Here is a 24,337-nt window from a genome sequence, read left to right as displayed (position 1 = left end):
TTGTGATTTTTTTCTTTTTTTTTTTGTCAATAAATGAAATCAATATGGAGTATTTAGACTACACCTCTGGGACCTAGGGTACCGATCACTTTCTGGGCAAATCTTCTTTGTTAGTGTACAGTTAGGCTTACTCAAGCAGAAACACTATAAAATTTTGAAAGCAACTCAACAAAATCCTAAAATACTTGTTTATATCATTTCTAAAAGCGATTCACTTTACTTTACCCCCTCTCCTAATGTGCAAATGTATAGCATAAATTATGTTCCTTGCATTTTGCCATACGTCACTTTTTTTCCAAATAGGTTTAACGGCGAAGAAGCAACATCGACGATTAAGAACCGACAAAAAACAAACACGTGGACCAGTTTATAAAAATGACTAAAAAACATCTTAAGAAGCTGGCCCGCATGCATAATTTTCTTTTTGATAATTTATGATAAATTTTAATGATTTAATATGAATTTATAATTTAAGCCTTATTTAATTGAATAAACTTATTTGTTTAATGATCAATCAATGAATTTATCATATTAATTATTTTTAAATATAAAATAAATAAATAATAGATTTTATCTGATAATTTCAGCAAGATGCGACCAAAATTTAGGGAAATTTGGGAATTCAAGGGGGGTACTTGGGTCGCAAAATCCTCCTGGCTACGCTCCTTCCAACACTTTATACTTCTTCAATTCTATTCATTCTGGAAACAATTAGTTGCTAAAAGCCGCATTTCATTAGCCCAAATACAAAGTGGGTTGGCAAAGAAGTCTCTTTTGCCTAAATTTTCGCTTCTATCAAAGCCAAGTTTCGTCAGCGAAACTTTAATCATCATCTTCAATTCAAATAGTACAACTATTAATAATATATTAATATAAACGAAATAATATAACGAAATAGAAATAATATAACGAAGCTTTTATACATTTGAATTCATGGAACTGGTCAAATTTTCTCACCCCTACACTAGTAATTTGATTGAAATCACTTGCTCATAAAAAAAAAAAATCAAAAAAAAAAAATCAAAAATGTCCGATGAATTACACGAAAAAATAATTTATTTGTGCAAAAGTCAACAAGGATGGCGTCAAAAACAACTAAAAACAGACCGTCAAGTGACAGCACCCTGGCCTTAGAATTTCTCAAAAAATATTTATTTGGGACTTGGCCTTCAAAATCCTCCAGGCTTAAAATGAACGTTTAGTATAACTAGCAGGAATATACAACTATGTTTCACAGCTCAAAGAGAAATACATCAAGAATGTAAGGAGGGGGGGCAAAGACATAGCAGGTCAAAGATAAAGCTGTCGTACAACCAGGACACTTGGCAAACAGTTTATTTAGAAATAAGTGAAAAAATATGTCCAGGTTCATCTGCTAATTATGATTTATTCTGTCAAGCATTTTTGAAAAAAAAATTTAGTCAGTTTATTCTAAACCATATATCAATGATTGATTAATGCACCAACCCTTTTTTTCTTTTTTTTCACTTTGCTCTTTCCAATCTAAATTTGATTTATTGGTGTTGCATACTATTTTTTTAAGTGTTAACAATGGTATTCTTTTTATAGGCTTTGGATGGATTCTTGTTTGTAGTTAATACAGAAGGAAAAGTTGAATACGTATCTGACAACATTTCCTCGTTCCTGCAATATACCCCCGATGATCTAATTGGAAAATCTATCTACAATATTATCCATGTTGGAGATCACGCTAGGTTCTCATCATCTCTCTTACCAACATCCCTAGGTAAGCTTTTTTATTTAGTCCCTATTTATAGATCTTTTCCAGTTATGTCAAATATTTTTCAGAAGAATTGTGTAAGGATGATTTTAGTTCCTCGTTGGACTTATCGTGTATCAAACAATAAATTGTGCGAAAAATCTGACTTGATCCCTCTTTCTGCGACTGTAATCATAGAAAGGATTTGATGGCCATGTCTCGTTTTACGGATGAAGGATAATACGCTGCAAAAGACTGTATTTTTCGGCTATCTGTCTTGGACCAAACGAAAAGCAGGGCCTCCCCGAATGGGGTGATAAGAGATCATAAGAAAGAACGTAAAGGGAACTGGTACTTCATGGAAAGGGGCAAAAAGCGAATTTTGGATAGACTAGGACGGAGGAGGGGCATGTACAGCTGTGTATGCCTCAGGTGGCTTGGATGTGCAACGTCTTATTGATAGTGCTTTAATCAGAATAACTGACCTTATCACTTGGTAGCCTAAAAAGAAGAATTTTTTTTTTTTTGCAATTTCTTCAAAAATGTGAAGATAGAACAATTAAATACAGGGTTCAGCGATTCTTTTTCTCAGAAAACCTGACGAACCCGTAATGCAAAGGTACGCTGTTGAATTTTGATTAAAGAGTGGCTCAGATATGTCTCTAGTTAGATTTGGATGTCTACACACGTGTCTGTCTAGACATCAATGTCCAGGTACTTCCTGTTCACGCGTGAAATTTGGTGCTTGACTGCAACAAGTTGCAACTAAACATTGAGTCTAAAACTTTATGTGTAGGATTTCAAATTCGAACTATCAGGAATCCTCTTTTACACTATATCAGCTACGCTGAAGAGTGGTGTGTGACATGCATTTCTGGTTGAACTTCCATGCCTAATAAAGTGCATGGCTAGATATCTATGCCTGGGAATGGAAGTTTTGCTGGGCTTGGTTGCGAATCCCACTTACGCCCGAAGAAGTATCATCTGCCCTAAAAAGAAGTCAATTACAAGGCCATAAGTGCTTTGAAGCCTGTAATACCCCAGCAAAGGATTGAGCCTTCCCCCTCACTTAAGGTTGTTCCTGTGAATCCTCCAGAGAACTTACGAAATCTAGATTCAAGAGTACTGGCTGCTTACTAGGTGTGTTGTTTTAGGAGGAGATCCCTAGATTCTGCAAATGTTTTTTTGTACGTTCATTGAAAGAACCTTTTTCTTGATTTCTTCATTGAAAAATACCTTTTTTCGGTGTTTTTACGGAAAAAATTGCCACCCCTAGGTTTAAAAAAATACATTTTGACCCACGTGTCCCTCTATATTGAATTGTCGCCCCTGTTGCTTACCCCTGCTCCCTCCCAAAGTCCCACGACTTCTTGTGTGTCAATACTGTATAACAATTTCTGAGCAGGATCTCCACCCTCTTGGAATTTAAATTGACTTTTCTTTACGACAATTAACTATTTTCATATGCCAATTTTAAAGCATCTTTCAATTTGAGTCATTGGTTTGCACTTTCATGAATTTATGGGTGCAAAATTCAGAGACAGGTTGTCAGAAATTTAATTGATAACGGATATTTTGCATGTTAGACTCAAAAGATGACACTTGATTGATTTTTAAACGAATGTTTGTAATCTGAGGATAATCAGTTTATTTACTGTGCGAATATAATTTAACTAGGCCAGCAAAACTAGAAGTATGTCGTAGAATTTGGCAAAAATGATTGCCGAATATGGTTTAAGCAAGGCTGTATCCAGGATTTTTTTTTGATTAGGGGTTATTTTTGTTCGGAAGGCAAAGGAAAACCTATCAAAATTTGTTTATATGCATTTTTTTTTTTTACTTTTTTATAAATTGGGAAAAAATTCTGGGAGTGGGCTCGAGCCCGTTACCCTATACGGGCTCCGCTGTAAGGTTTTTGATTTTTATCAAAACAAAAGAGAACTGTATAATTTTTAAGCCATTCATCTTAAATAACGTTGGTTAAAGATTTACTCTCTTGTTGGCTGTGTTTATCTGAAGCTCAGGTTTGCCTTCGGGTCAAAAATTAAACCACTAACCTCTTGAGGAAAAATCACTAAATAAGAAAAAAATCACCAAAACTATATTTTACTTTCTTTCTTCTTGAAAATAGTTGAAAAGACATATTTCAACTACTTTTAGGGTTTCAACTACATACTTTTAGGATTTTCAATTACATTTTTCAACTACATTTAAGATTTAGAGGAAAAAAATATCCTTGTGCGTCTTCCGTAAGGAGATAGGTGTTATTCAGGACACCATTTTGTCCGCTTTTTTGAACTTTCCTGCTATTAGTAAGGGAGTAGTTGCAGCATTTCCATTAGGGGGGGATAAGAGGGGTCCTTTTCCAGATAGTCAAGGGTATGGGCAATATAATTGTTTTTCTACAAATTATTAGGGGCAACTACCCCCCCCTCCCCGAAACGACACCCCTGGCTATTAGTGATTCTAACAAAAAATTATTAATAAAAGCGAAAAATCACTTCAGCTTCTTACAAAAAAAATGTACAATTTTTGCTAAAAATAAATTCATTAAAAAAATATAATAATATTTAATAATAATATAATCAATAATCATATATATATATATATATATATATATATATATATATATATATATATATATATATATATATATATATATATATATATATATATATATATATATATATATATATATATATATAGTTTATTTTAAAAACTTCCTAGGCATTCACAGGTTTGACAATGATGAATCCAAACTTCTCCTGAGCGTAAGATTCTTGTCTTATCTTTTTGATGAGTACAGCCTTGCGATGACTTAAAATCACACTGTATATATATATATATATATATATATATATATATATATATATATATATATATATATATATATATATATATATATATATATATAATCAAATAACCAAAATAATCAAAATAATAATAAATAATATTAAAAAATAAATTAATTTCAATAAAAATTACAAAATAAAAATTACAAGTAACAATTTGAATAAAAAGCGCCCTGACACTGGGGATGAGTTAGGATTTCGGGGTGCTGGCAGAATTCGCTAAAAATTATAACCTGCTTGCTTTCTAGCCAAAGCGATAAATCCCATAAGTGTGTGTTTTTTTAATTACTAAAAACTATGAGTCAGAACAAAATAACTAAAGAATAGTGATAAATCAGTAGGGGTGGTAACCCTGATGAAGTCTTAACTGCATTGGTTGACAGCATATAGGACCAACTTCCAGGTAGCTATTAATTGCAACTGTCCTCGTTTATGGATCATATAGGGATGAAGGGCCACTAATGCTCTGATAGTTCAACAAATGATGATTATAAAAATGTCTGCTGATGTTTGCCCATACTTTTCTTACTACTTGAGTAATACTAATAAATCTCTTCTCTGCTTTCTATTTCTCTGCTAGAATTTTGTATATTTTGCCGGAATAAACATCACGGGTGCAAGTTTCTTTCTTCTTCTTCTTCCTAGGGGTGATCGTATCGATCCAGTGATTCTAGAATATAGCGAGAGGGCTAATTTGAACGAAAATTAAAAGTTCTGCCCTTTTTAAGTGACCAAAAAATATGAGGGCAACTAGGCCCTTCCTTTTGCTCAACAAAGTCGAAAAATCTAATAACTATGTCTTTAGGTGTAAAATGATCCCCTAAAGTCCCCGGAGGGAAGGGATGCAAGTTGCGAACTTGACCCATTGTTTACTGATATTTTGTTATTGGGAAGTATACGGCCGTTTTTTTGGGGTGTGGGGGTGTGGTGTTGTGCTTGGGGTGGATTTATATGATGAGAATTTTTCTTGGTGAGGGAAATTTCTGGGGAGTAAATATTCCAGGGAAACATTACACTGGAGGTTTTGACAGAATTATTATACAAAATTCTTTTTAATTATCGTGCATTCTCTTCGTCAAACTTTTCATGTAGGGATGTTCCGCGGGAATTATCCAGGGGCTTTTTTCTGTGTTTTGTTTTCTGGGAAATAATTTTCACTCCATTTCTGGAGTGATCGAGAAACTGGTTAGAGATTAAAAGTCTTATTCAAATGAAAGAACGATAAGGAGAATTTTAAGCAATTTTGCAGGGAGGGGGGGGGTCTTAAGTGAAGATGGAACTGTCTGGAGGGAATTTGATGGGGGGGGTGTACTTTACGTTGGATGAAATTTCTACCGATGAGTTTTCCGTGAGGAGAGGGGTATAATTCATAAAGAGTGATCCAAATTTTCCGGTATTATTTGAAAAACGAACAGAAATTATGCCCTATATGAAAGGTTGCCCCCTCCCGAATACCTTACTCCGTACGCTAAAGTTTGACTGTTTACTAAAATGGAAACACTTCAATTAGAATAGGAAGCTTATTTAAAAGTTGTAACAGCTTTTGCATATTGAGGAGGGGGAAACCCTTCATATCCAGAATAATTCCGCTAAAACTAATATGCAAATTTTGTGTTAATTTTTCATGTACGTTGAGCCAAATTCGAACCTATAATAGTTGAAAAACGTTCAGAAGTTAAATAAAAAACAAATTTTTTTTTTGCTAAAAGTAAGGAGCCACATTAAAACTTAAAACGAACAGAAATTATCCTGTATTTGAAAGGGACTGTCCCCTCCTCAACACCTCGCTCTTTACGCTAAAGCTTTTATTGTTTTAAAAAGTAGAATTGTGACAAAGTCAAACTTTAGCGCAAAGAGCGAGGTGTTGAGGAGGGAACAACAGTCCTTTTCATAATACAGAATAATTTCTGTTCGTTTTAAGTTTTAATATCGCTCCTTACTCTCAGTTACAAAAAAACTTTTTTTTTTTAATTGCCCTAAAGATCAAAGCAAAGGCTATGAGAGAACATGGTATTAAGTGGAAAGGCAAATCTCTACTAAATTTATATTATGCCATTTATATGAGTGTCCTAGGTCAAAATCTAAAGAAATGAATGAATTTTGTATATTTTGAGATCCCGGGGGTCAAAAATGGGTTTGGTAGTTAGTGTTACGCAAGAAGAGGAAATTCCTAACTCGAAGGCTGCACCCAGGGTAGGGGTTAGAGGGTTTAACCCCCCTTCTCCCGAAAGATTTATCCGACTCGTAAAAACTTAAAAAAAATGCATATAAACAAATTTTTGGTTTGTTTTTTAAAGTTTGTTTTGCAACGTGAGAACGATGTGCTAGATGTTTTTTATTGGAATTATCTAATGATAGATTTGGATCGTTTCATTGTTCTCAAATCAAACAATATGGTCTATGAAAAACGTGGTTCCGTCCTAATTTGAACTACAAAATGAAGGAAAAGCCAAGATAGCTAGGTCTTGCAATAGAAATTAAGTATGATAAGTAATTACAAATTGTGGTTTTTGGCAGCTGTTCTGGAGCGGTTGTCGAGACGCAAAAAGAAAAATTTCAACAAAACTCGAACTTGGCGGGGTGGGGTAGTGGTTGTATGTGAAGGTCTGAACAAAGTGTGGTAGAGGAAACCCAAATGCGGCTGTGTTGGCCTCGCGGCATAGTGCTGCCATAATTTGTCATCAGCAATAGCAATATAATATATTGTTATCAGTAACACCCAAGTTAAAAAAATTCCGAGTCTTCCGTCATTTCAAAGGAGACTAGGAACAGTTTGGCAATATGAATAAGCTGACGCTAGGACATGATTGGAACAGCACTTCTGACCATAAATTCAATCACAAATCGTCCAGGGATCAGTTTTACAAGGTCCTTAATGCAAGAACAAAAGAAAATTCAAAAGAAGATTCATTGTTGCTTTTGATGTTACTGCGCCAATTGTCTAGCTGAATTCAGGATTTGTTGCATGAGAGCAGATAAGTATTATAAGTGCTTTTCAGTTAAGACGTTCTAGTTAGTCTAAAAAAATGTAATATTTGGAGGGGAAAAGTCTGACATTTTTAATATTAACTATTTTTAAAGAATATACTAGTGGCTTAATTGATTGATATCTCTTAATGTTGAAAAGAATGGACTTCGTCAGATTGGTTTCTGATATGCTAACAAATTTCTACAAAAATTTCATTTTATTCCTGTCTTAGATTTTCTTGGGAAGTGTTTCTTCGGTATAATGTTGTGTGCTCGCGCTTCTCCACATATATGTTTATCTTGTACGTGGACGTGTCTATGTATTTAATAACTACTTTGCAAACTAAAAAGCGATACGTCATCAGATTCGTAATCCTCTTCGTAGTCAAAGCTAGTCTCTTCTCTAGTCAAAGAGTTTTGGGGATATAGGAAGATATATTTATTATATTCGTATTTATTAAGGTAAACTTATTAAAGTATTATTAATATGAATATTTATATCATTTAAAGTTATACATAAATTAGTTGTATTTATTTAAATAAAGCTCTATTAAAGTTATATTAATTTTATTTATTGAAAAAAGTGATGTGATCAAATTTAAGTCTCAATTTTGATCTTGTATATATTCAAATATTTCTTGATTTTAGGCTGGTGTTCTGACTTACCAAGTTCAACGAGGTCACGTATATTCAACTGTCGTTTGCTAATTAAACCTCCTTCGGATGAAGAAGAAACTATGGAAGAGAAACAAACTCGAATATCTCATTATGAGACAATGCAGGTCTGGCTCAAAACTTAATCACTAATTTTTGTTATAACTTAGCTTTGAAGAGAGGGGGTAGTGGTGATTCGGGTATCTCTTGTGTCCTGGGCAAAATATTGATTAGAGCCCACTGAATCCCACAAATTTTTCAGGCCAAATTTTCATTTGTTAACAAAACTGTTTTCCATTGATTAATCAATTAATAATTTACTTTTAAATAATTTTTAATAATTTTTGGATTAATTTTATAAATTATTAAATTATATTAATTTGATCATTTTATTATTATTATTTAATAATTTTTTAGTTTAATTTTATTGATTAATTTGTAATTTATTAATTATTTTCATTTATTAACTGCACACTCTATTTTATTCTAATAAAAGCACCATTTTTTAATTGCAACATGATTATAACTGTTAGATTATTTATATGAAATTTTGCGTCCTAAAATTTCTGCGCCCAGGGACAGTGCCCCCTCTGTCCCCCTGAAACCGACTCTGGGGGGGGGGGGGGGGTTGGACACCCAGCCAAACTTTCTTGCCCAAGACATCCCCTTTTTAATGGATATCGCCTTAGAATCTATTTTTTTTTAACCACCTTTCATACGTTCCAAAGAAACTTGAGCTCATAGAATTCTCTCAAATACCTTGATTAGTTTCTCATAAACCAGTGTTACAAAAAAATTCACTTATTCCTCACCAGATTAGTGCTTGCATTTAAACTTTTTTTTGCTGCTAAAATCTTACTTCACTGATTTTACATCATTCTGCTCATTTTTTTTTTTTTTTTTTTTTTTTTTTTTTTTTTTTTTTTTTTTTTTTTTTTTTTTTTTTTTTTTTTTTTTTTTTTTTTTTTTTTTTTACTTGATCAAAGTGCCAAGAGCTTAGATCCAGAGTTGTTGGTGGTAGCCCGGGGAAAAATTAGTTACAACCCCCCCCCCCCCCCCCCTTTCCGATTGAAATATAAGCAAAAAGCCAAATCAAAGTGAAAAATTGAGTGATCCACAGCCCCCTAGACATGGCATACGGGACAGCTGCCCGGGTCACCCTCCCTCCTTTGAACGTCTTTGTTTAGGGTCAAGTCTTTCAAAAAGTTTTAATCTTTCCAAAAAGGCTTAAATTTCTTTTGTCCAATGCTGGTCATCTTTTGTCAATCTTTTGTCCAGGACACTGAACAGAAGACTTGGATGATATTTTCGTCGAAGTCCTTAGATCACTGATAAGAGCAGCTTGGCCATTGATTTCGAAAAAAAAATGAAGTTTTTTCAAAAAATCATTTCTGTCACAGATGTAAGATCTTAGTAGAGGCCAAAGTCCTTTGATCACTAATAAGAGCAGCTTGACTATTAATTAAAAAAAATGAAGTTTTCTCAAAAAATCGTTTCTGTCACAAATGTAATATCTTAGCAGAGGCCGAAATCCTGAGATCACTTGTAAGAGCAGCTTGACCATTGATTTTCAAAAAATATGAAGTTTTCTCAAAAATAGTTTCTGTCTCAAATGTAAGATCTTAGCAGAGGCCGAAGTCCTTAGATCACTGATAAGAACAGCTTGACGATTGATTTTGAAAAAAAAGAAGTTTTCTCAAAAAATCGTTTCTGTCACAAATGTAAGTTCTTAGCAGAGGCCGAAGTCCTTAGATCACTGATAAGAGCAGCTTAACCATTGATATTGAAAAAAAAATGAAGTTTTCTCAAAAAATCGTTTCTGTCACAAAAATTAAGATCTTAGCAGAGGCCGAAGTCCTGAGATCACATATAAGAGCAGCTTGACCATTGATTTTGAAAACAAATATGAAGTTTTCTCAAAAATAGCTTCTGTCACAAATGTAAGATCTTAGCAGAGGTCGAAGTTCTTTGATCACTAATAAGAGCAGCTTGACCATTGATTTTAGAAAAAAAAACCCAGAAAATTCAGTTTTCTCAAAAAATTGTTTCTGTCACACATGTAAGATCTCAGCAGAGGCCGAAGTCCTTAGATCACTGATAAGAGCAGCTTAACCATTGATCTAAAAATAAAAAATAAGATTTTCTTAAAAAAGCGTTTTTTTTTGTTAGATGTAAAATCTTAGCGATTGATACGCCCAAACATCAGCATTGTGTGCAATTTTCTTCCTCGAGTTGTATCCATATTGAGGCCATATAGATAAATATTAAACAAAGAGAACCAACAATTCCCGCTTGACGTTTGTGAATTTTGGAAATCAATATTGTCTTTTCTGGCAGCTATGGATTTTCGCCTTGAACCCACCTTGAAACTCTACTACTACTACTACTAATAACTCACTGCAGCACCAAGCCGCCTGAGGCCAACACAGCTACGCACGCTCCTCCTCCAACCTAATCTATTTAAAGCCTCCCTCTTTACACCCTCCCAGGAAGTTCCCATTTCCTTTAAATCCTTATTTATGACATCCTCCCAACCCAGACAAGGACGACCTGCTTTCCGTGTAGCCCCAGACGGTTGGCCAAAAAGGACAATCTTCGGTAATCTGTCATCCTTCATCCGTAGAACGTGGCCTAGCCATCTCAACCTTTCTTTCATTATAGCCCCAGAAAGCGGGATTGAACCACACTTTTCGTACAACCTACTGTTTGAAATACGGTCAGTCAGCCGGGTACCCAGAACAATCCGTAGGCAATTTCTCTGGAAAACATCTAGTAAATTTTCATCTGCTTTTCGGAGTGTCCATGCTTCAGAGCCATATTTGACCACTGTCATCACTGTAGCTTCCAATATTCTAATCTTGGTTTGTAGGCTTATCTTTCTATTCTTCCAAACTTTTTTTAACTGTGAAAAAACACCCTGAGCTTTAGCTATTCTACTTTTAACATCTTCACTGCTCCCACCATCTTTACTAATAATACTACCAAGGTAACTGAAGCTCCCAACCAGATCAATCTTTTCGTTACCTAAGGTCACCTGTTCATCTTCACTTATTCCTAACCTTAGTGACTTAGTCTTCTTAACATTAATTTTCAAGCCTATTTTAGCACCCTGAACTCGTAAAACCTCTAAAAATTCATTCATTTTGCTCACACTTTCATCTAATATGCTTAAATCATCAGCATAATCTAAGTCCAGGAGCGTTCTTCCTCCCCATTTGATTCCATGGTCTCCAATTGCCTTTCCTGTGCTCCTTAAGACGAAGTCCATCAAAATGATCCATATAAAGGGGGATAGAACACAACCCTGCTTAACTCCTGATTTAATACAAAACCAGTTGCTAACCTCATTTCCTACCTTAACCGCAGCAGTATTATTCTCGTACATAGCGCAAATCACTTTAATGTATTTTTCTGGTATACCATATAACGATAAGACCTTTGTTAACCCTGTTCTATCAACAGAATCGAAAGCTTGCTCATAATCGATGAAACTAAGGACCAAAGGTGTTTGACAACGAAGGGACTTCTCAATTATTAACCTAAGAGTGAAAACATGGTCGACACATCCTCTACCTTTTCTAAAACCGCATTGTTCTTCCCTTAAAACTTTGTCTACAGCATGTCTCAGTCTAAAAAGTATCATATTACTCAGTAATTTGCTACCTACAGAGACCAGACTAATGCCTCGATAATTCCGACATTCACTCTTGTCACCTTTCTTATACAGTGGTTTAATTAAGGTTTTCCTAAAATCATTGGGTACTTCCCCTTTTTCAAAAATCATGTTCATAATCTTCAGTAGCTTATTCCTAACCTCAGAGCCACCATATTTAAGGAACTCATTAATCATACTATCAGCACCTGGGGCCTTATTTTTTTTTAATCCTTCTAGTACTGTCGCTAATTCTTCCTCACTAAACAAAATCTTCCTTCACATCCAAGGTATCACAAACTTTTTCATTTTCATCTATATCTTTTCCTGCAACTGTATCTCGGTTTAGCACATTCTCAAAATGTTCCACCCATCTTTCTTTAACTTTTTCCTTATCACTAATTGTGACCCCATTTCTATCTTTAACTGGGACTAGTCCGGATCGGCTACTCCCTTTCAATTTATTAACATGCCAGTATAATATTTTACTATTATGCCGTCTAGCCGCATCTTCCAGATCCTCAGCAATTTTATCCATCGCCTCCATTTCACATCTCCTTAGTTCATATTTTAATGCTTTCTCCACTTTCTTTACATTCCTTTTGTTTTCATACGACCTATCGCTCAGATAATTCTTATACAAACCCCTTCTACTCTCTATTAAACCTAAAGCTTTTTCACTAATATTCCTAGTTGCTGTCTTAGCACTCTTCCCTAGGACACCATCAGCAACTTCACAAATTGTTTTTCTGAAATTATTCCATCCATCTTCCACATTGTCAAATTTTAAACCCTCAAGTTTAGTACTCAACTGTTCCTGGAATTTTTTTCTCAAATTTTCATCCTGAAGTCTACCAACATCATAACTTCCCGGGAGGGAGTTACTCTTCCGAAATTTCAGCTTTAAATTAACCTTAGACACTACTAGATGGTGATCTTTACTTTTAACATCAATAACGGCACTCCTATACACCCTAGTATCTTGTATTGATCCTGCTAGTCTTCTGTTTACAATAACATAATCAATAAGGTTTGCTGTCTTACCATCACGTGAATACCATGTCAACTTATGGGCCATTTTGTGACCAAACACCGTATTGGTTATAACTAGGTTGTTATACCTACAAAATTGCAAAAGCCTATAGCCATTACTGTTTTTTTTCCTACACCAAAATTACCTAGGCTAGGATACCATCTATCCCTATTTCTACCAACCTGGGCATTAAAATCTTCTAGCAAAAACACCATATTTCTACCTGGTACCCTGTCTATTTGCTCCTGTAACTGTAAGTAAAATTCATCTGAGTCACTAGTATCTCCATCAGTTGGTTCAATGGGGGCATATACTACTATAACTGATACCCTAAACTTTTTAGTCATAAAATGAGCAATTAGTATTCTATTATTAATACCTTCCCAGCCTAAACAAGACTTAGCAGCTTCCTTATTCATCATGAGCCCTACTCCCTGTCTATGTACCCCATCCTTCCTTCCTGAGTAAACAAATTCTATGTCACCTAATTTCATGCTTCCTACCCCTGGGATATGAGTTTCTGAAACTCCTAATAAATCCAGTTCAAACCGTCTGAATTCGTCAGTCAAAATGTCGATGCGATAGTCATTTTTTAACGTCGTAACATTCCAAGTTCCAATTTTCATGTTCTTTAAATCTTTGAAATTATTTTGGCCTCAAGAAAAGCAGTGATCCGGATACCAGTGCAGGATGGGGACCAACATATCTTCTAAAGTCTACACCGAAGCGCTTAAGCCGGCTTAGAACCGGACAGCAAGAAGTCCCTGGGACCTCCAGTAAGTTGGAGGCTTTGTGCAATCCTGGGCCCATCTTGGTCACAACATGGTTTTCAGCACTTGGCGATGCTCTTCTATCAACAAGAGTCGAAATCCTGCACAGACAGTCCCAAGCCTATTACCTCCGACTCATTATATATTCATGCCTACAAATATTATGCTACTACGGGGAGGCAGCCCATAGTAGATAAATTAGCTAGGAAGAGGTTTTTCAGCCCGAAAACGCCCATCAAAACAAACCAAGCCCAGAAAATTATCCAATAATCAGAATCCCGTACGAGTGCTCTGTTGTTTACTAGGCTATAATTTCCTCGAGGGGCGCCACTCCTCAAGTGGGAAAAATTGACCGCAAGTTTCCCAGTCTTGCAGGTACCCCGAAAGGGTCGAGGCAGCCCTTTACAGAGGCCGTTGTCCATAAATCTGGATCTTACGCCCTGCCGTAGTTGTCCTCCTATAGAGGATCCTCCCACGATGGTGTTCTGCTTCACCATGCAATTTAACCCATTACTGGGAGAAGGTTTGTAACTCATCTGACGCGTGAACACGGCAGTTGGCCCTGCTGAGTGTACATTTGAGGGGCCTTCTTCCTCCTCCACCTGAAATTATGACCCCCAGGGGAGGGTTTCCCAGTTTCTATTATGGGCCCCACTGGGACAAGGTCCTACTTGGCCTAAGTCTCCTATGGAGCTACTCTACCTATCTATAGGGCTTACATATATACATATATATATATATATATATATATATATATATATATATATATATATATATATATATACACATACATATACATACATATACATACACACATACACATACACATACACACATATACACATACATACACATATACTCACTTACGTGCAAATATATACCCTGAATTGGTATAGGCTAGGTCTGTATATGGTGAATATTAATTTCCTTTCTGATGCAAATGCACAATAACTTTGGATTCAGGATGCAATTCTGACTATAGAGATAAGTATTTTTCTTACTTGAAGTGTATGTGCAGAATTAGAAATTCTGCTGGTACTACAAAAGTAGACCTAAGTAGCCAATTTAGCCTGTCTGAAACATCTCACAAGCCAACACCTTATAAAAAACACCTTTGATAATTTAAATGAATAAGAAAACTTATTAGAAATTCTGCTGATACTGCAAAAGTAGACCTAAGTAGCCAATTTAGCCTGTTTGAAACATCTCACAAGCCAACACCCTATAGAAAACACCTTTGAGAATTTAAATGAAGAAGAAAACTTATTAGAGACTCTGTTAATACTGCAAAAGTAGACCTAAGTATCCAATTTAGCCTGTTTGAAACATCTCACAAGCCAACATCCTATAGAAAACACCTTTGACAATTTAAATGAATAAGAAAACTAGTTAAAAACTCTGCTAATACTGCAAAAGTAGACCTAAGTAGCCAATTTAGCCTGTTTGAAGCATCTCACAAGCCGACACCCTATAGAAAAACACCTTTGACAATTTAAATGTCATCCATTGTCCTTTTGAAGTTTTTTTTTTTTCTTTCTTTTTCTCGAGGCCCTTTATCAGGTGTTTTTGTGACATTTAAAATTGGGATTTGCTCACAAGTACTTGGCACAACAGGTTTCTGAACTTCTTCAACTTTATTTTCCTTATTCACTTCACCACTCACAGATATTTTAGAACTACATTCAACTGAAGAAGGCTAAGAGAGCACTTATTCAAAAGGAGGTTAATTCACTGTTGTCAAAATTTGTGACTGAGGTACATGACCATTCATTGTATTGACATTTACCTTCTGACATTTGGCATTTTCAGTTTGTTTAGTACAACCAGCACTGGTGAACCAACACTATTTGGAATCACAACTGGAGGATATTTGTGTGAAATCTGGTCATGTATTTGTGCTGAGAACGTTGAGTCGAAGATGGATGAATGGGAGTGTGTGACATTGGACTTTGCGATGAAGTCCCTACAATCAAAGTAACAGAGGCTGGAGATAGTGGCGAAGGCCCCGGAGACTGCATTGCGGCATAAGAGCTCACTTGCTGCATTACCTAAAGGTTCAAGTAAAATAATTCAAAAAAAAAAAAAAAAAAAAAAAAAAAAAAAAAAACAATTAAAAAAAATAATAATAATAATTGACGTTGCACTATGCGATTTCGTGGTGCCTCAAATAGTTGATGATGCTTCTGTAAGGCAATCTTTATTCTTAAAGCGCCTGTTTTAACAAATTTAAAATATTCGCCTACAAAATGCTGCCTTACGTTAACCCCTGAGTTAGATTTTGATATCTCAGCCCCCCCCCCACTATCGATAAATAATTGAATGGGCTCTTTTTTCAGGGATGGTGACCATTTTCGAAGCATTTTCTCTTGGGAATATTAAAAAACTTCCTCCTTTAGGCGCACTCCCCTTCCCCTCTACACAATGACCTATCATCCCTCCTTAATAGTAAATCACTGTATTATGAAGCAAGTCACTTTTTCCAAATGAAGCAATAAAACCAACACCAGAAACTAAGGGTGCTGTCGCCCTGTAGCACTTTTATGAACACTACCCATTTTTTCCACGGAAAAATCCTGCCAGACAATTTGATCCCCGCTGAAAATTTCCCCCGAAAAATTCTCCCGTAACATTCTCTCCATATTTAAAGTTGTTTGTTCGAAGAGAAAGAAAGACAAAAAGAAAACTATATGAATTCAGGGAAATTTCGACCAGAAAATTTCCCCCACCCTTTAAATTCTCCCCCAGGAAATGCCTCCCCCGAGAAAAATGTCTGTATTTTTTTCCAAGAACAGATACTATATATGCACAATGGACAAATTCCAAAACTTAAAGCCCTTTCCCTAGGGGTTGTGTTTGGCCATATAATCCCTAGAGAGATATTTATTGGACCTTTGAATTATGATGAGCCAAAGAGGCTGATGTCTTTGGGGAAAAAAGGAGCATGGGAAGGTGGCTAGTTGCCATCTATTCTGTTTGGTCACTTGAAAGGACACTTAAACTCTTAACTTTTGTTCGAAGGAACTCTCTCCCAATCTTCTAGGACCCTAGTTTCGATACCATCCTTCCTGAAAAAAAAAACAACCAAAAACAAACAAACAAAAACAACGTACATCCATGATCATTCTTTGGCAAAAAATGCACAATTTCAAACATTTGTTGATGAGAGCTTGAACCCTCTACAGTAGGGTTCTCTGATATGTTGGTTCTAATGGTGGGATTTTCATAAGAATCCTGGAATTTTGAGGGAGGTTTCTCCTCTTTCTCGAAAATTGAACAACTTTTAATTTTTTACGAACGTTTTTATTACAAAAAAATATATACTACTTACGAATTAACTTACGTAACGAACTTCTATTTCGTTTATTTTTATTATGTATATGTCTCCCCCTCGTCAACACCTCATTCTTTAAACTAAAGCTTAAATTTTGTCCCAATTCCTTAAGAATGACCCCTGAATCACAAAGGCCGTAGAACAAATATTGGAAATTACTAAAAATACTTCAGCATAACGAGCGAGGTATTAGGAGAAGGTGAACCCTATATGCGTGATTTGTGATTGTTTTGTAGATAGAGAGAGGCTCAGATGTCTCAAAGGGTGCATTTTTACGTCAAAACATCCTAACTCTCATTGAACCTTTCAATAAATACAGAATTAATTCTAAGGAAGGAGAGTGGAGTCGGAAATTGATACATAATTCCTCTTGATTTCTGGGAATGTTTTTGGTCTAAACCGCTATTATGAAATTAAAAGTAACATTAAACAGCAAAATTACCAGAATGGTAGGAGTGCTCTGCTTTTTTCATCTCCAGCCTCCTCTTTGTGGTCTTAGAAACTTTGGAGGGTGCTTGTTCGATTGGAAATTGAGAGTTCTAGTCCTTTTATAAGTCGAGAAAGCGGAGACCAATCAGCTAATGTCCTAAAACTGTTTTGATTTCTGGTCCTTTTTTCACCCCTAAGGACATCTCATCGACATTTTGAGGTATCTATTTTGCGCTTTCTCTGTGGCTACTAAATTTAGCATGGGGGGGGGAATTTTCCGTAGAGATGATTTTCCGGGGAAAACTCTGGCCACCGGTCCCCACATGCACACGGAAGTGTTACTAAAAAAACCGCAGGTTTCGTCGCCCTTAAAATTATCCATGGTCTGCAAGAGAGCAGGCATGACCATTCATTATCGTAGTCAGATCATGGCTCAAGTCTGACAGTCTCAAAACTTGTGGCGTCATTGATCGCTTTTTTAGATGGAGAGGAGTCTAACTTTAGAATCGGAATTTTTTAATATAAGAATTTCCGCTTTCTTGGTGTTTTTGCCATGTTTAGAGGTGGATTTTAGGCGGAGTTCTCCCTTAGTGAAGACGTGATTATTGTCAGTCGTTAGAAGGGATAGCAAAGTCAGGATTTATCTGCCCCCTATTTTTTTTATTCACATAGCTACTCTTGGTGTGCCGTTTTACGTGTGTCTTGGTTTTGCATTATAGGGGCATGGAATTCCAGCGGTATAGCTGGAGGCGTGGACGTATGGACCCCCCCCCCGGAAAGGTTTCTGGAGAACGTGCTTATCCGGTTAAGTTTCTATGCTGCTTCCTCGAAATCTAGAAAGTTTTTCGTAGGAATGCACTTTTAAAATACTCAACAGTCAGGAAGATATATAAATTATAAAATACTGCGGTCAGATGGATCAAAGTTTACTGGAACATCTTAGCCATGCTAATCCTCTCTTTGCGAACAACTTAGATATTGACATTTCATAATTATCTTAGAAGTATGAGATGTGGACTTTAGACCCAGCAGCGACACTATCTAAACACATTTCCCCTTATTTGGACCCTCATTCCCTACAAAATAGTCCGGAAATATAATTTGGTTACGTCCCTGGCATCGCCAAACATTATTCTAACGGCTCCGCCTTATCCTTGTTATGTGTCTTTCAAACATCTAACTAATGTATACACGTCATACTTGAAATAACGGATATGTGAACAAGTAGAACAAAAAGAAAAAAAAATTCCGAAGAACATATTGGAAAAGCCATTCGTGGATGCTTAAATTACCTTGCAGTTTAGCATTAACGCGTGTCTGTTCCAAATTGCAAAGTTTTGCATATATTACAAAAAGAACAGAAAGTGGTCTGATATGTAGGGTAGAATGTATATCTTAGGAGATACAGTATAAAAAGGAGAAGAGGGAATATACAAAGTAAAGAGGGGATACAGTGTAAAGCCTACTGCAAAGTAAATGCTCGAAAAACCTCAGCTTCCTTAATCCATTGCTAACGAATAGCGGGGAGAACTGGGGCCTAGTTCCAAATAAAACTATGTACTTATGTTTGGCCGGTTCTAAGGGGTCAAAGGTTAACGTGCCAAGTAATAACCTCATCATACCATGGAATGGCTACGGCATCCATGGAGCTCATGCTAGAACTTCAACACATAGAAAGTTTTATAAAGGGAGAAGTAGTAAAAAGCACTATCGACTGCTGATTATTGGTCAATGGACAAATAGGCAGGAAATACCAAATGGCGAAATGAAAAGCCAGGTTTACATCTGCAACTCTGCTTACATTCTGCACCTCTGCTTACATTCTGCTTAAATTCGAGGAGCTGCAGATGCCTAAGGGTAATATAATCCCAGTGATAAAACCCAAGAGGTAATTCCAGATTGTCATAAAAGATCTCTAAGCGGATATTTAGCACGCACTGAATATTGGAAATACTAATTCCTATCTGCACGAAGGAAATATTTTACTGGCAGTAGTGTTTGTAGCCCGTGGGCTATTGAATTTCGACTGATGGCGAACTGCTTCTGAGCGGGGATTTATTGCAAGAGTCAGAACTCTTAAAATATATTAAATACTATTTTAGATTGTTTAGTGAGAATGATTAAATGGATCGTTGCTGTAGATTTGGTTTTATTTAGGCTAATACTGAAGGCCAAAGTTTCATTTAAGACTGGCCAAAGAGCACAAAAAAGAAATTTAGCCAAAAATAAATAAAAACCATAGAATTGTCTCTTTTATTGTGATAAAAAAAAAACCTTTCCCCAAATAGGAAATTGCAAGTCCACTTCCAAAAATAAATTTTTGAAACTTTTAACTCGATCTTCAGATTCGAGATAACCATCTGAGAAAAAACAGGATTTGCTTACCAAACTTATACTTACTGCGCAAAGTTCATTCTACTGACTATATACGATCTACTTAAGCTGCATTCTATACTCGCTTGCCTTCAGGCATAAAACTGCATACTCCCTCTTATTACAAACCAACGGATTTTACAAATTTCAAAAGATTCGTGGAGAATACGCTTTCCTTTAGGCCTCAGTTACTCGTTGCATTACGTGGACGTCAGATTAGTTGCAGACACCTAGGTTAATAGTCTATCGGTTGATAGTTTTTAGTTTCCACATGCTTCTGCATAAAAGGTACAAAGAACACATTTTATGGATTGCGTGACCTCACAGAAAATCATCAAATATATCCCAGTTGGTGCTTTTCAAACTGTTATGGTTTATGTTCTCTGTGAAACATGCGATTTTGCGATAAACCTACAGCTCTAACTTGTACCGAAAGGACAATATACTTAAATCATTGGATTCATTAAATTAAGTTCTATCCAGTCACTGAGCCATAATTATGCAGACCTTTTCTTAGAGAATAACCGTAATTTGAAAAAAAAGAAGATAAATTAAGTTTCGGTATGTTCCACCGTGTGTTATCACCTAAACAAATGCAGAGCAAATTTTAAGAATTCAATCCATCCTACAAGTAGCTGCAGGACCTCACTTCGACTATCACTACACCACCAAGCAGCATGAGGCCAGCTCGTCTTCAACCCAATCTACGTAAAGGCTCAATCTCCATCTTCTCCCAAAAAGCTCCAGTTCTCATCAAGTCCTACAATCTGATCTATTTCCATCCCGTTTTGAGAACGGTTTTCTTTTCGTTTAATCCTGGATTGATCGCCTAAAAGAGAAATCGTTGGCTATCTGTCATCCTTCGCCGGTAAAACCTGTCCTAGCCATCTCAACCGTTCTCTCAGTACAACCCTAGAAATTGGGATAGTAAGTGAAATAACCTGGATCTCTGCCTTCGCATGATAGTGAAATTGAGCCAAAACTGGAGCCTGGAAAAAAAGTTATGTGAGTGCCACCCACCAAGTTCTTTTTTTTTTTGGGGGGGGGGTTAAAAATTTTATATACTGACGATTATTTAATTATTGGCGCTGTTGAAACTCTTAATCACAATTTTGATTCGTCCTAGTTGGCCGCGTCATGAATACCGCCAGTGACGGGCTGGGGGGACAACGGTCCCCTTTGGAAAAAGGAATATAATAAAAACTTTATTCTTTTTACATGGCCCTCTTTACATCCCCCCTTTTTGTCTTTGGGTATATTTATAACCCAGTCATTTTATGTTAATGATTAAATAAAAAAAAAAACTATTTTTTTTAACTGAAAGTAAGGAGCAACATTAAAACTTAAAACGAACAGAAATTACTCCGTGTATGAAAGGGACTGTTCCCTTCTCAGCGCCCCGCTCTTTACGCTAAAGTTTGACTCTTTCTCTCAATTCTCCTTTATTCAACAATAAAAACTTTAGCGTAAAGAGCGAGGTGTTGAGAAGGGAACAGCCCCTTTCATACACGGAGTAATTTCTGTTCGTTTTAAGTTTTAATATCGCTCCTTACTTTCAGTTAGAAAAACTAGTTTTTTTTATGTAATTTCTGAACGTTTTCGAATTAATGCATGTTTGATTTTGACTCTCCGCACTTAAATTATTAAAATGAAATTTGCATATTAATTCTTTTTTTGGCTAAATGGCTTTCTCTTAGTATTGATCAGACGATTTTGAGAAAAAAGGGATGGGGAAGGAGGCCTAGTTACCCTCCAATTTTTTGGTTACGTGAAAAGGCAGCTAGAACTTTTAATTTTGTTAAATTAAAACGTTCGTGTAAACGAACGTTTTTATTAGTAAAAAAAAAAATATACATAACCTAAGAATTAAGTTACGTAACGAACTTTTATATTCTTATATTTTTATTATGTATATGAGGGGGTCTGACCCCTGAATCAGAAAGGCCGTAAAATAAATAGTTGAAATTACTAAAAATACTATATCGTAAAGAGCAAGGTATTTAGGAGGAGATGAACCCCTCATATGCGTAATAATCTCTGTTCGTTTTAAGTTTTAATGCTGCTCCTTACTTTCAGTTGAAAAAACTTTTTCATATTTATTTTTTCATTTTTTTTTATAATAACGCTAGAAAATCCTGCGCCCCCTTCATTGAATTTTTCTTCCCCCATGACATATTCCTCAAAGGAAAGATCCTCCCATATAGCCCTCTCCCCTCAACCCCCCCCAAACCAAAATAATCCCCCTGGAAAACATCTGTACATTTCCCAATAGCCATTACTGCATGTAAACACTGGTCAAAGTTTGTAACTTGCAGCCACTCCCCCGGGGACTCTGGGGAAGTAAGTCATCCCAAAGACATAGTTATCAATGTTTTTGACAATGCTGAACAAAATGGCTATCTCAAAATTTTGATCCGTTGACTTTGGGAAAAAATTAGCGTGGGAGGGGGCCTAGGTGCCCTCCAATTTTTTGGTCACTTAAAAGGGGCACTATAAATTTTCATTTCCGTTAGAATGAACCCTCTTGCGAAATTCTATGACCACTCGGTCGATACGATGACCCCTGGGGAAAAAAAAGACAAAAAAACAAATAAACATGCACCCGTGATCGGTCTTCTGGCAAAAATACGAAGTTCCACATTTTTGTGGATAGGAGCTTGAAACCTTTATAGTAGGGTTCTCTGATACGCTGAATTCGATGGTGTGATTTTCGTTAAGATTCTATGACTTTTAGGGGGTGTTTCCCCCTATTTTCCAAAATAAGGCAAATTTTCCCGGGCTCGTAACTTTTGATGAAAAAGACTAAATTTGATGAAACTTATATATTTAAAATCAGCATAAAAATTCGATTCTTTTGATCTATCTTTTAGTATCAAAATTCTGTTTTTTAGAGTTTCGTTTACTATTGAGCCGGGTCGCTCCTTACTACAGTTCGTTACCACGAATGTTTTGACAATTTTATTGCCTCAATAGGCTCAATAGTAGCCAAAACTCTAAAAAACGAAATTTTGATACCAGTAATTACATCAAAAGAATCGCATTTTAATGCTTATTTTAAATATATAAGTTTCATCAAGTTTAGTCTTACCCATCAAAAGTTACCAGCCTGAGAAAATTCCGTTTTTTAGAGTTTCGTTTACTATTGAGCCGGGTCGCTCCTTACTACAGTTCGTTACCACGAACGTTATGACAATTTTATTACCAATTATTTTATTTAAAGGGCTACATCCCACTTGATTTATATACTGACGATTCTAGATTATTTGAAGTTGCTGATATTGAAGGGGATATTATTTATCTGTTACAAGATTTAGATAGACTAGCAATATGGTCCACCACATGGGCCCTGCAATAGCTCGAAATGCAAAATTCTTCATCTCGGACACAATAACCCTCAACACATTTATTATATAAGAGGTGAATAGCTTGAAGCAGTAAGTGAAGAGAAGGCCCGTGGTGTTATAATTGATTATGAGCTAACATTTCATAGCCACAAGAACCTATTTACAATAACATCAAGTCCATACAACCCCTAAAGACCAATATATTAAGCTTGTTACTTGCCACTGCCCCAATTTTATTTTTAACCTAGTATATAGTTGAATTTTAAGCCGTCCTGGCTATATGGTTGGCGCGTGTAGGTGAGAATTCTTTTGCAAACGGGTATGGGTTCGTTCCCTGGCAGGGCCAGTTATTTGGTTTGGGATGGGTGTTAGTGGCACGACTCTGCAAGCTTAGCCAGAGTTGACCCAGCTCTAAATGGGTATCTGGAAAAATCTGGCGAAGGTGGGCAGGAAGGGTGTGCGATTGCTGGCCCGGACCCCCAATTGCGCTTCCTTGTTGAAGGGCCACGAAACGGAGATCAGCACCGCCGATTTGACCCATAAGGGTCTAGTGCCGTCATGCTTGCTTGCTTAAATATACATGAATTTGGAATTTTAACGTTATTGTAAAGTAATAATTGTCTGAATTCAAACGGCTGATGCTATTTATATTTAGATCTAAACCATCTAAAACCATCACATACAGATTTATTAATATATAGTTTGTCGGTTTATGATAACAGGAATAAGGAATGACTTTTTTTTTTATTACATCTTGATCAATATCAGTTACTCCTTCTCCCCCTCCCTCGTTTTCAAGAAAAAAATTAGTGAAAAGTTTCATTATAGCCCCTAAAATCAAATTAAGAAGTTGGAAAAATCGCTCCTTTGTTTTAAAAATGTATCATGAAGACCTGAAAGTTCCAATTAGGACATCAAAGGAAAAATATCGTTTTTGTATGGAACTTGCCTCTCTGTTATTTATGTATGAAAGAGGATACTCTTAGTTTCAAGTCGAGGAAACTAGGGCAATCCATCAGAGAAACAAGTTTTTCTTTTATATTGATCTTCCCCTGAGATGTACAAAGAAAAACGAGGAAAATTAGTATGTATTTTGGATATTATAATTTTTTTTTCTATTTCTTAGATTTTTTTTGATTTTTTAAATGTCAGGCGAATCCGGAATGTAATCAGGAATTACTTGTTTGATTTTTGAGCATGGAAGTGGTGGAT

At 35.9% G+C, this 24,337-nt stretch overlaps 1 protein-coding gene across 2 annotated transcripts in view; it reads left to right on the top strand.

Annotated features, from left to right (window-relative positions):
- The window catches only part of LOC136031395 (nuclear receptor coactivator 2-like), a 203,323-nt gene that overhangs the window by 103,396 nt on the left and 75,590 nt on the right, over window positions 1-24,337 (top strand). For both annotated transcript variants that reach the window (XM_065710934.1, XM_065710935.1), the window contains exons 6-7: window positions 1,570-1,747; window positions 8,188-8,321. In XM_065710934.1, coding sequence (XP_065567006.1) covers window positions 1,570-1,747; window positions 8,188-8,321 — 312 coding nt within the window. The remainder of the gene's footprint in view (window positions 1-1,569; window positions 1,748-8,187; window positions 8,322-24,337) is intronic.

Source organism: Artemia franciscana, chromosome 9 (assembly GCF_032884065.1).
Source record: "Artemia franciscana chromosome 9, ASM3288406v1, whole genome shotgun sequence".
In the NCBI taxonomy this organism is placed as follows: domain Eukaryota; kingdom Metazoa; phylum Arthropoda; class Branchiopoda; order Anostraca; family Artemiidae; genus Artemia; species Artemia franciscana.
The sequence above is the reverse complement of the archived record's forward strand: the minus strand, read 5'-3'. Positions and strand labels throughout refer to the sequence as shown.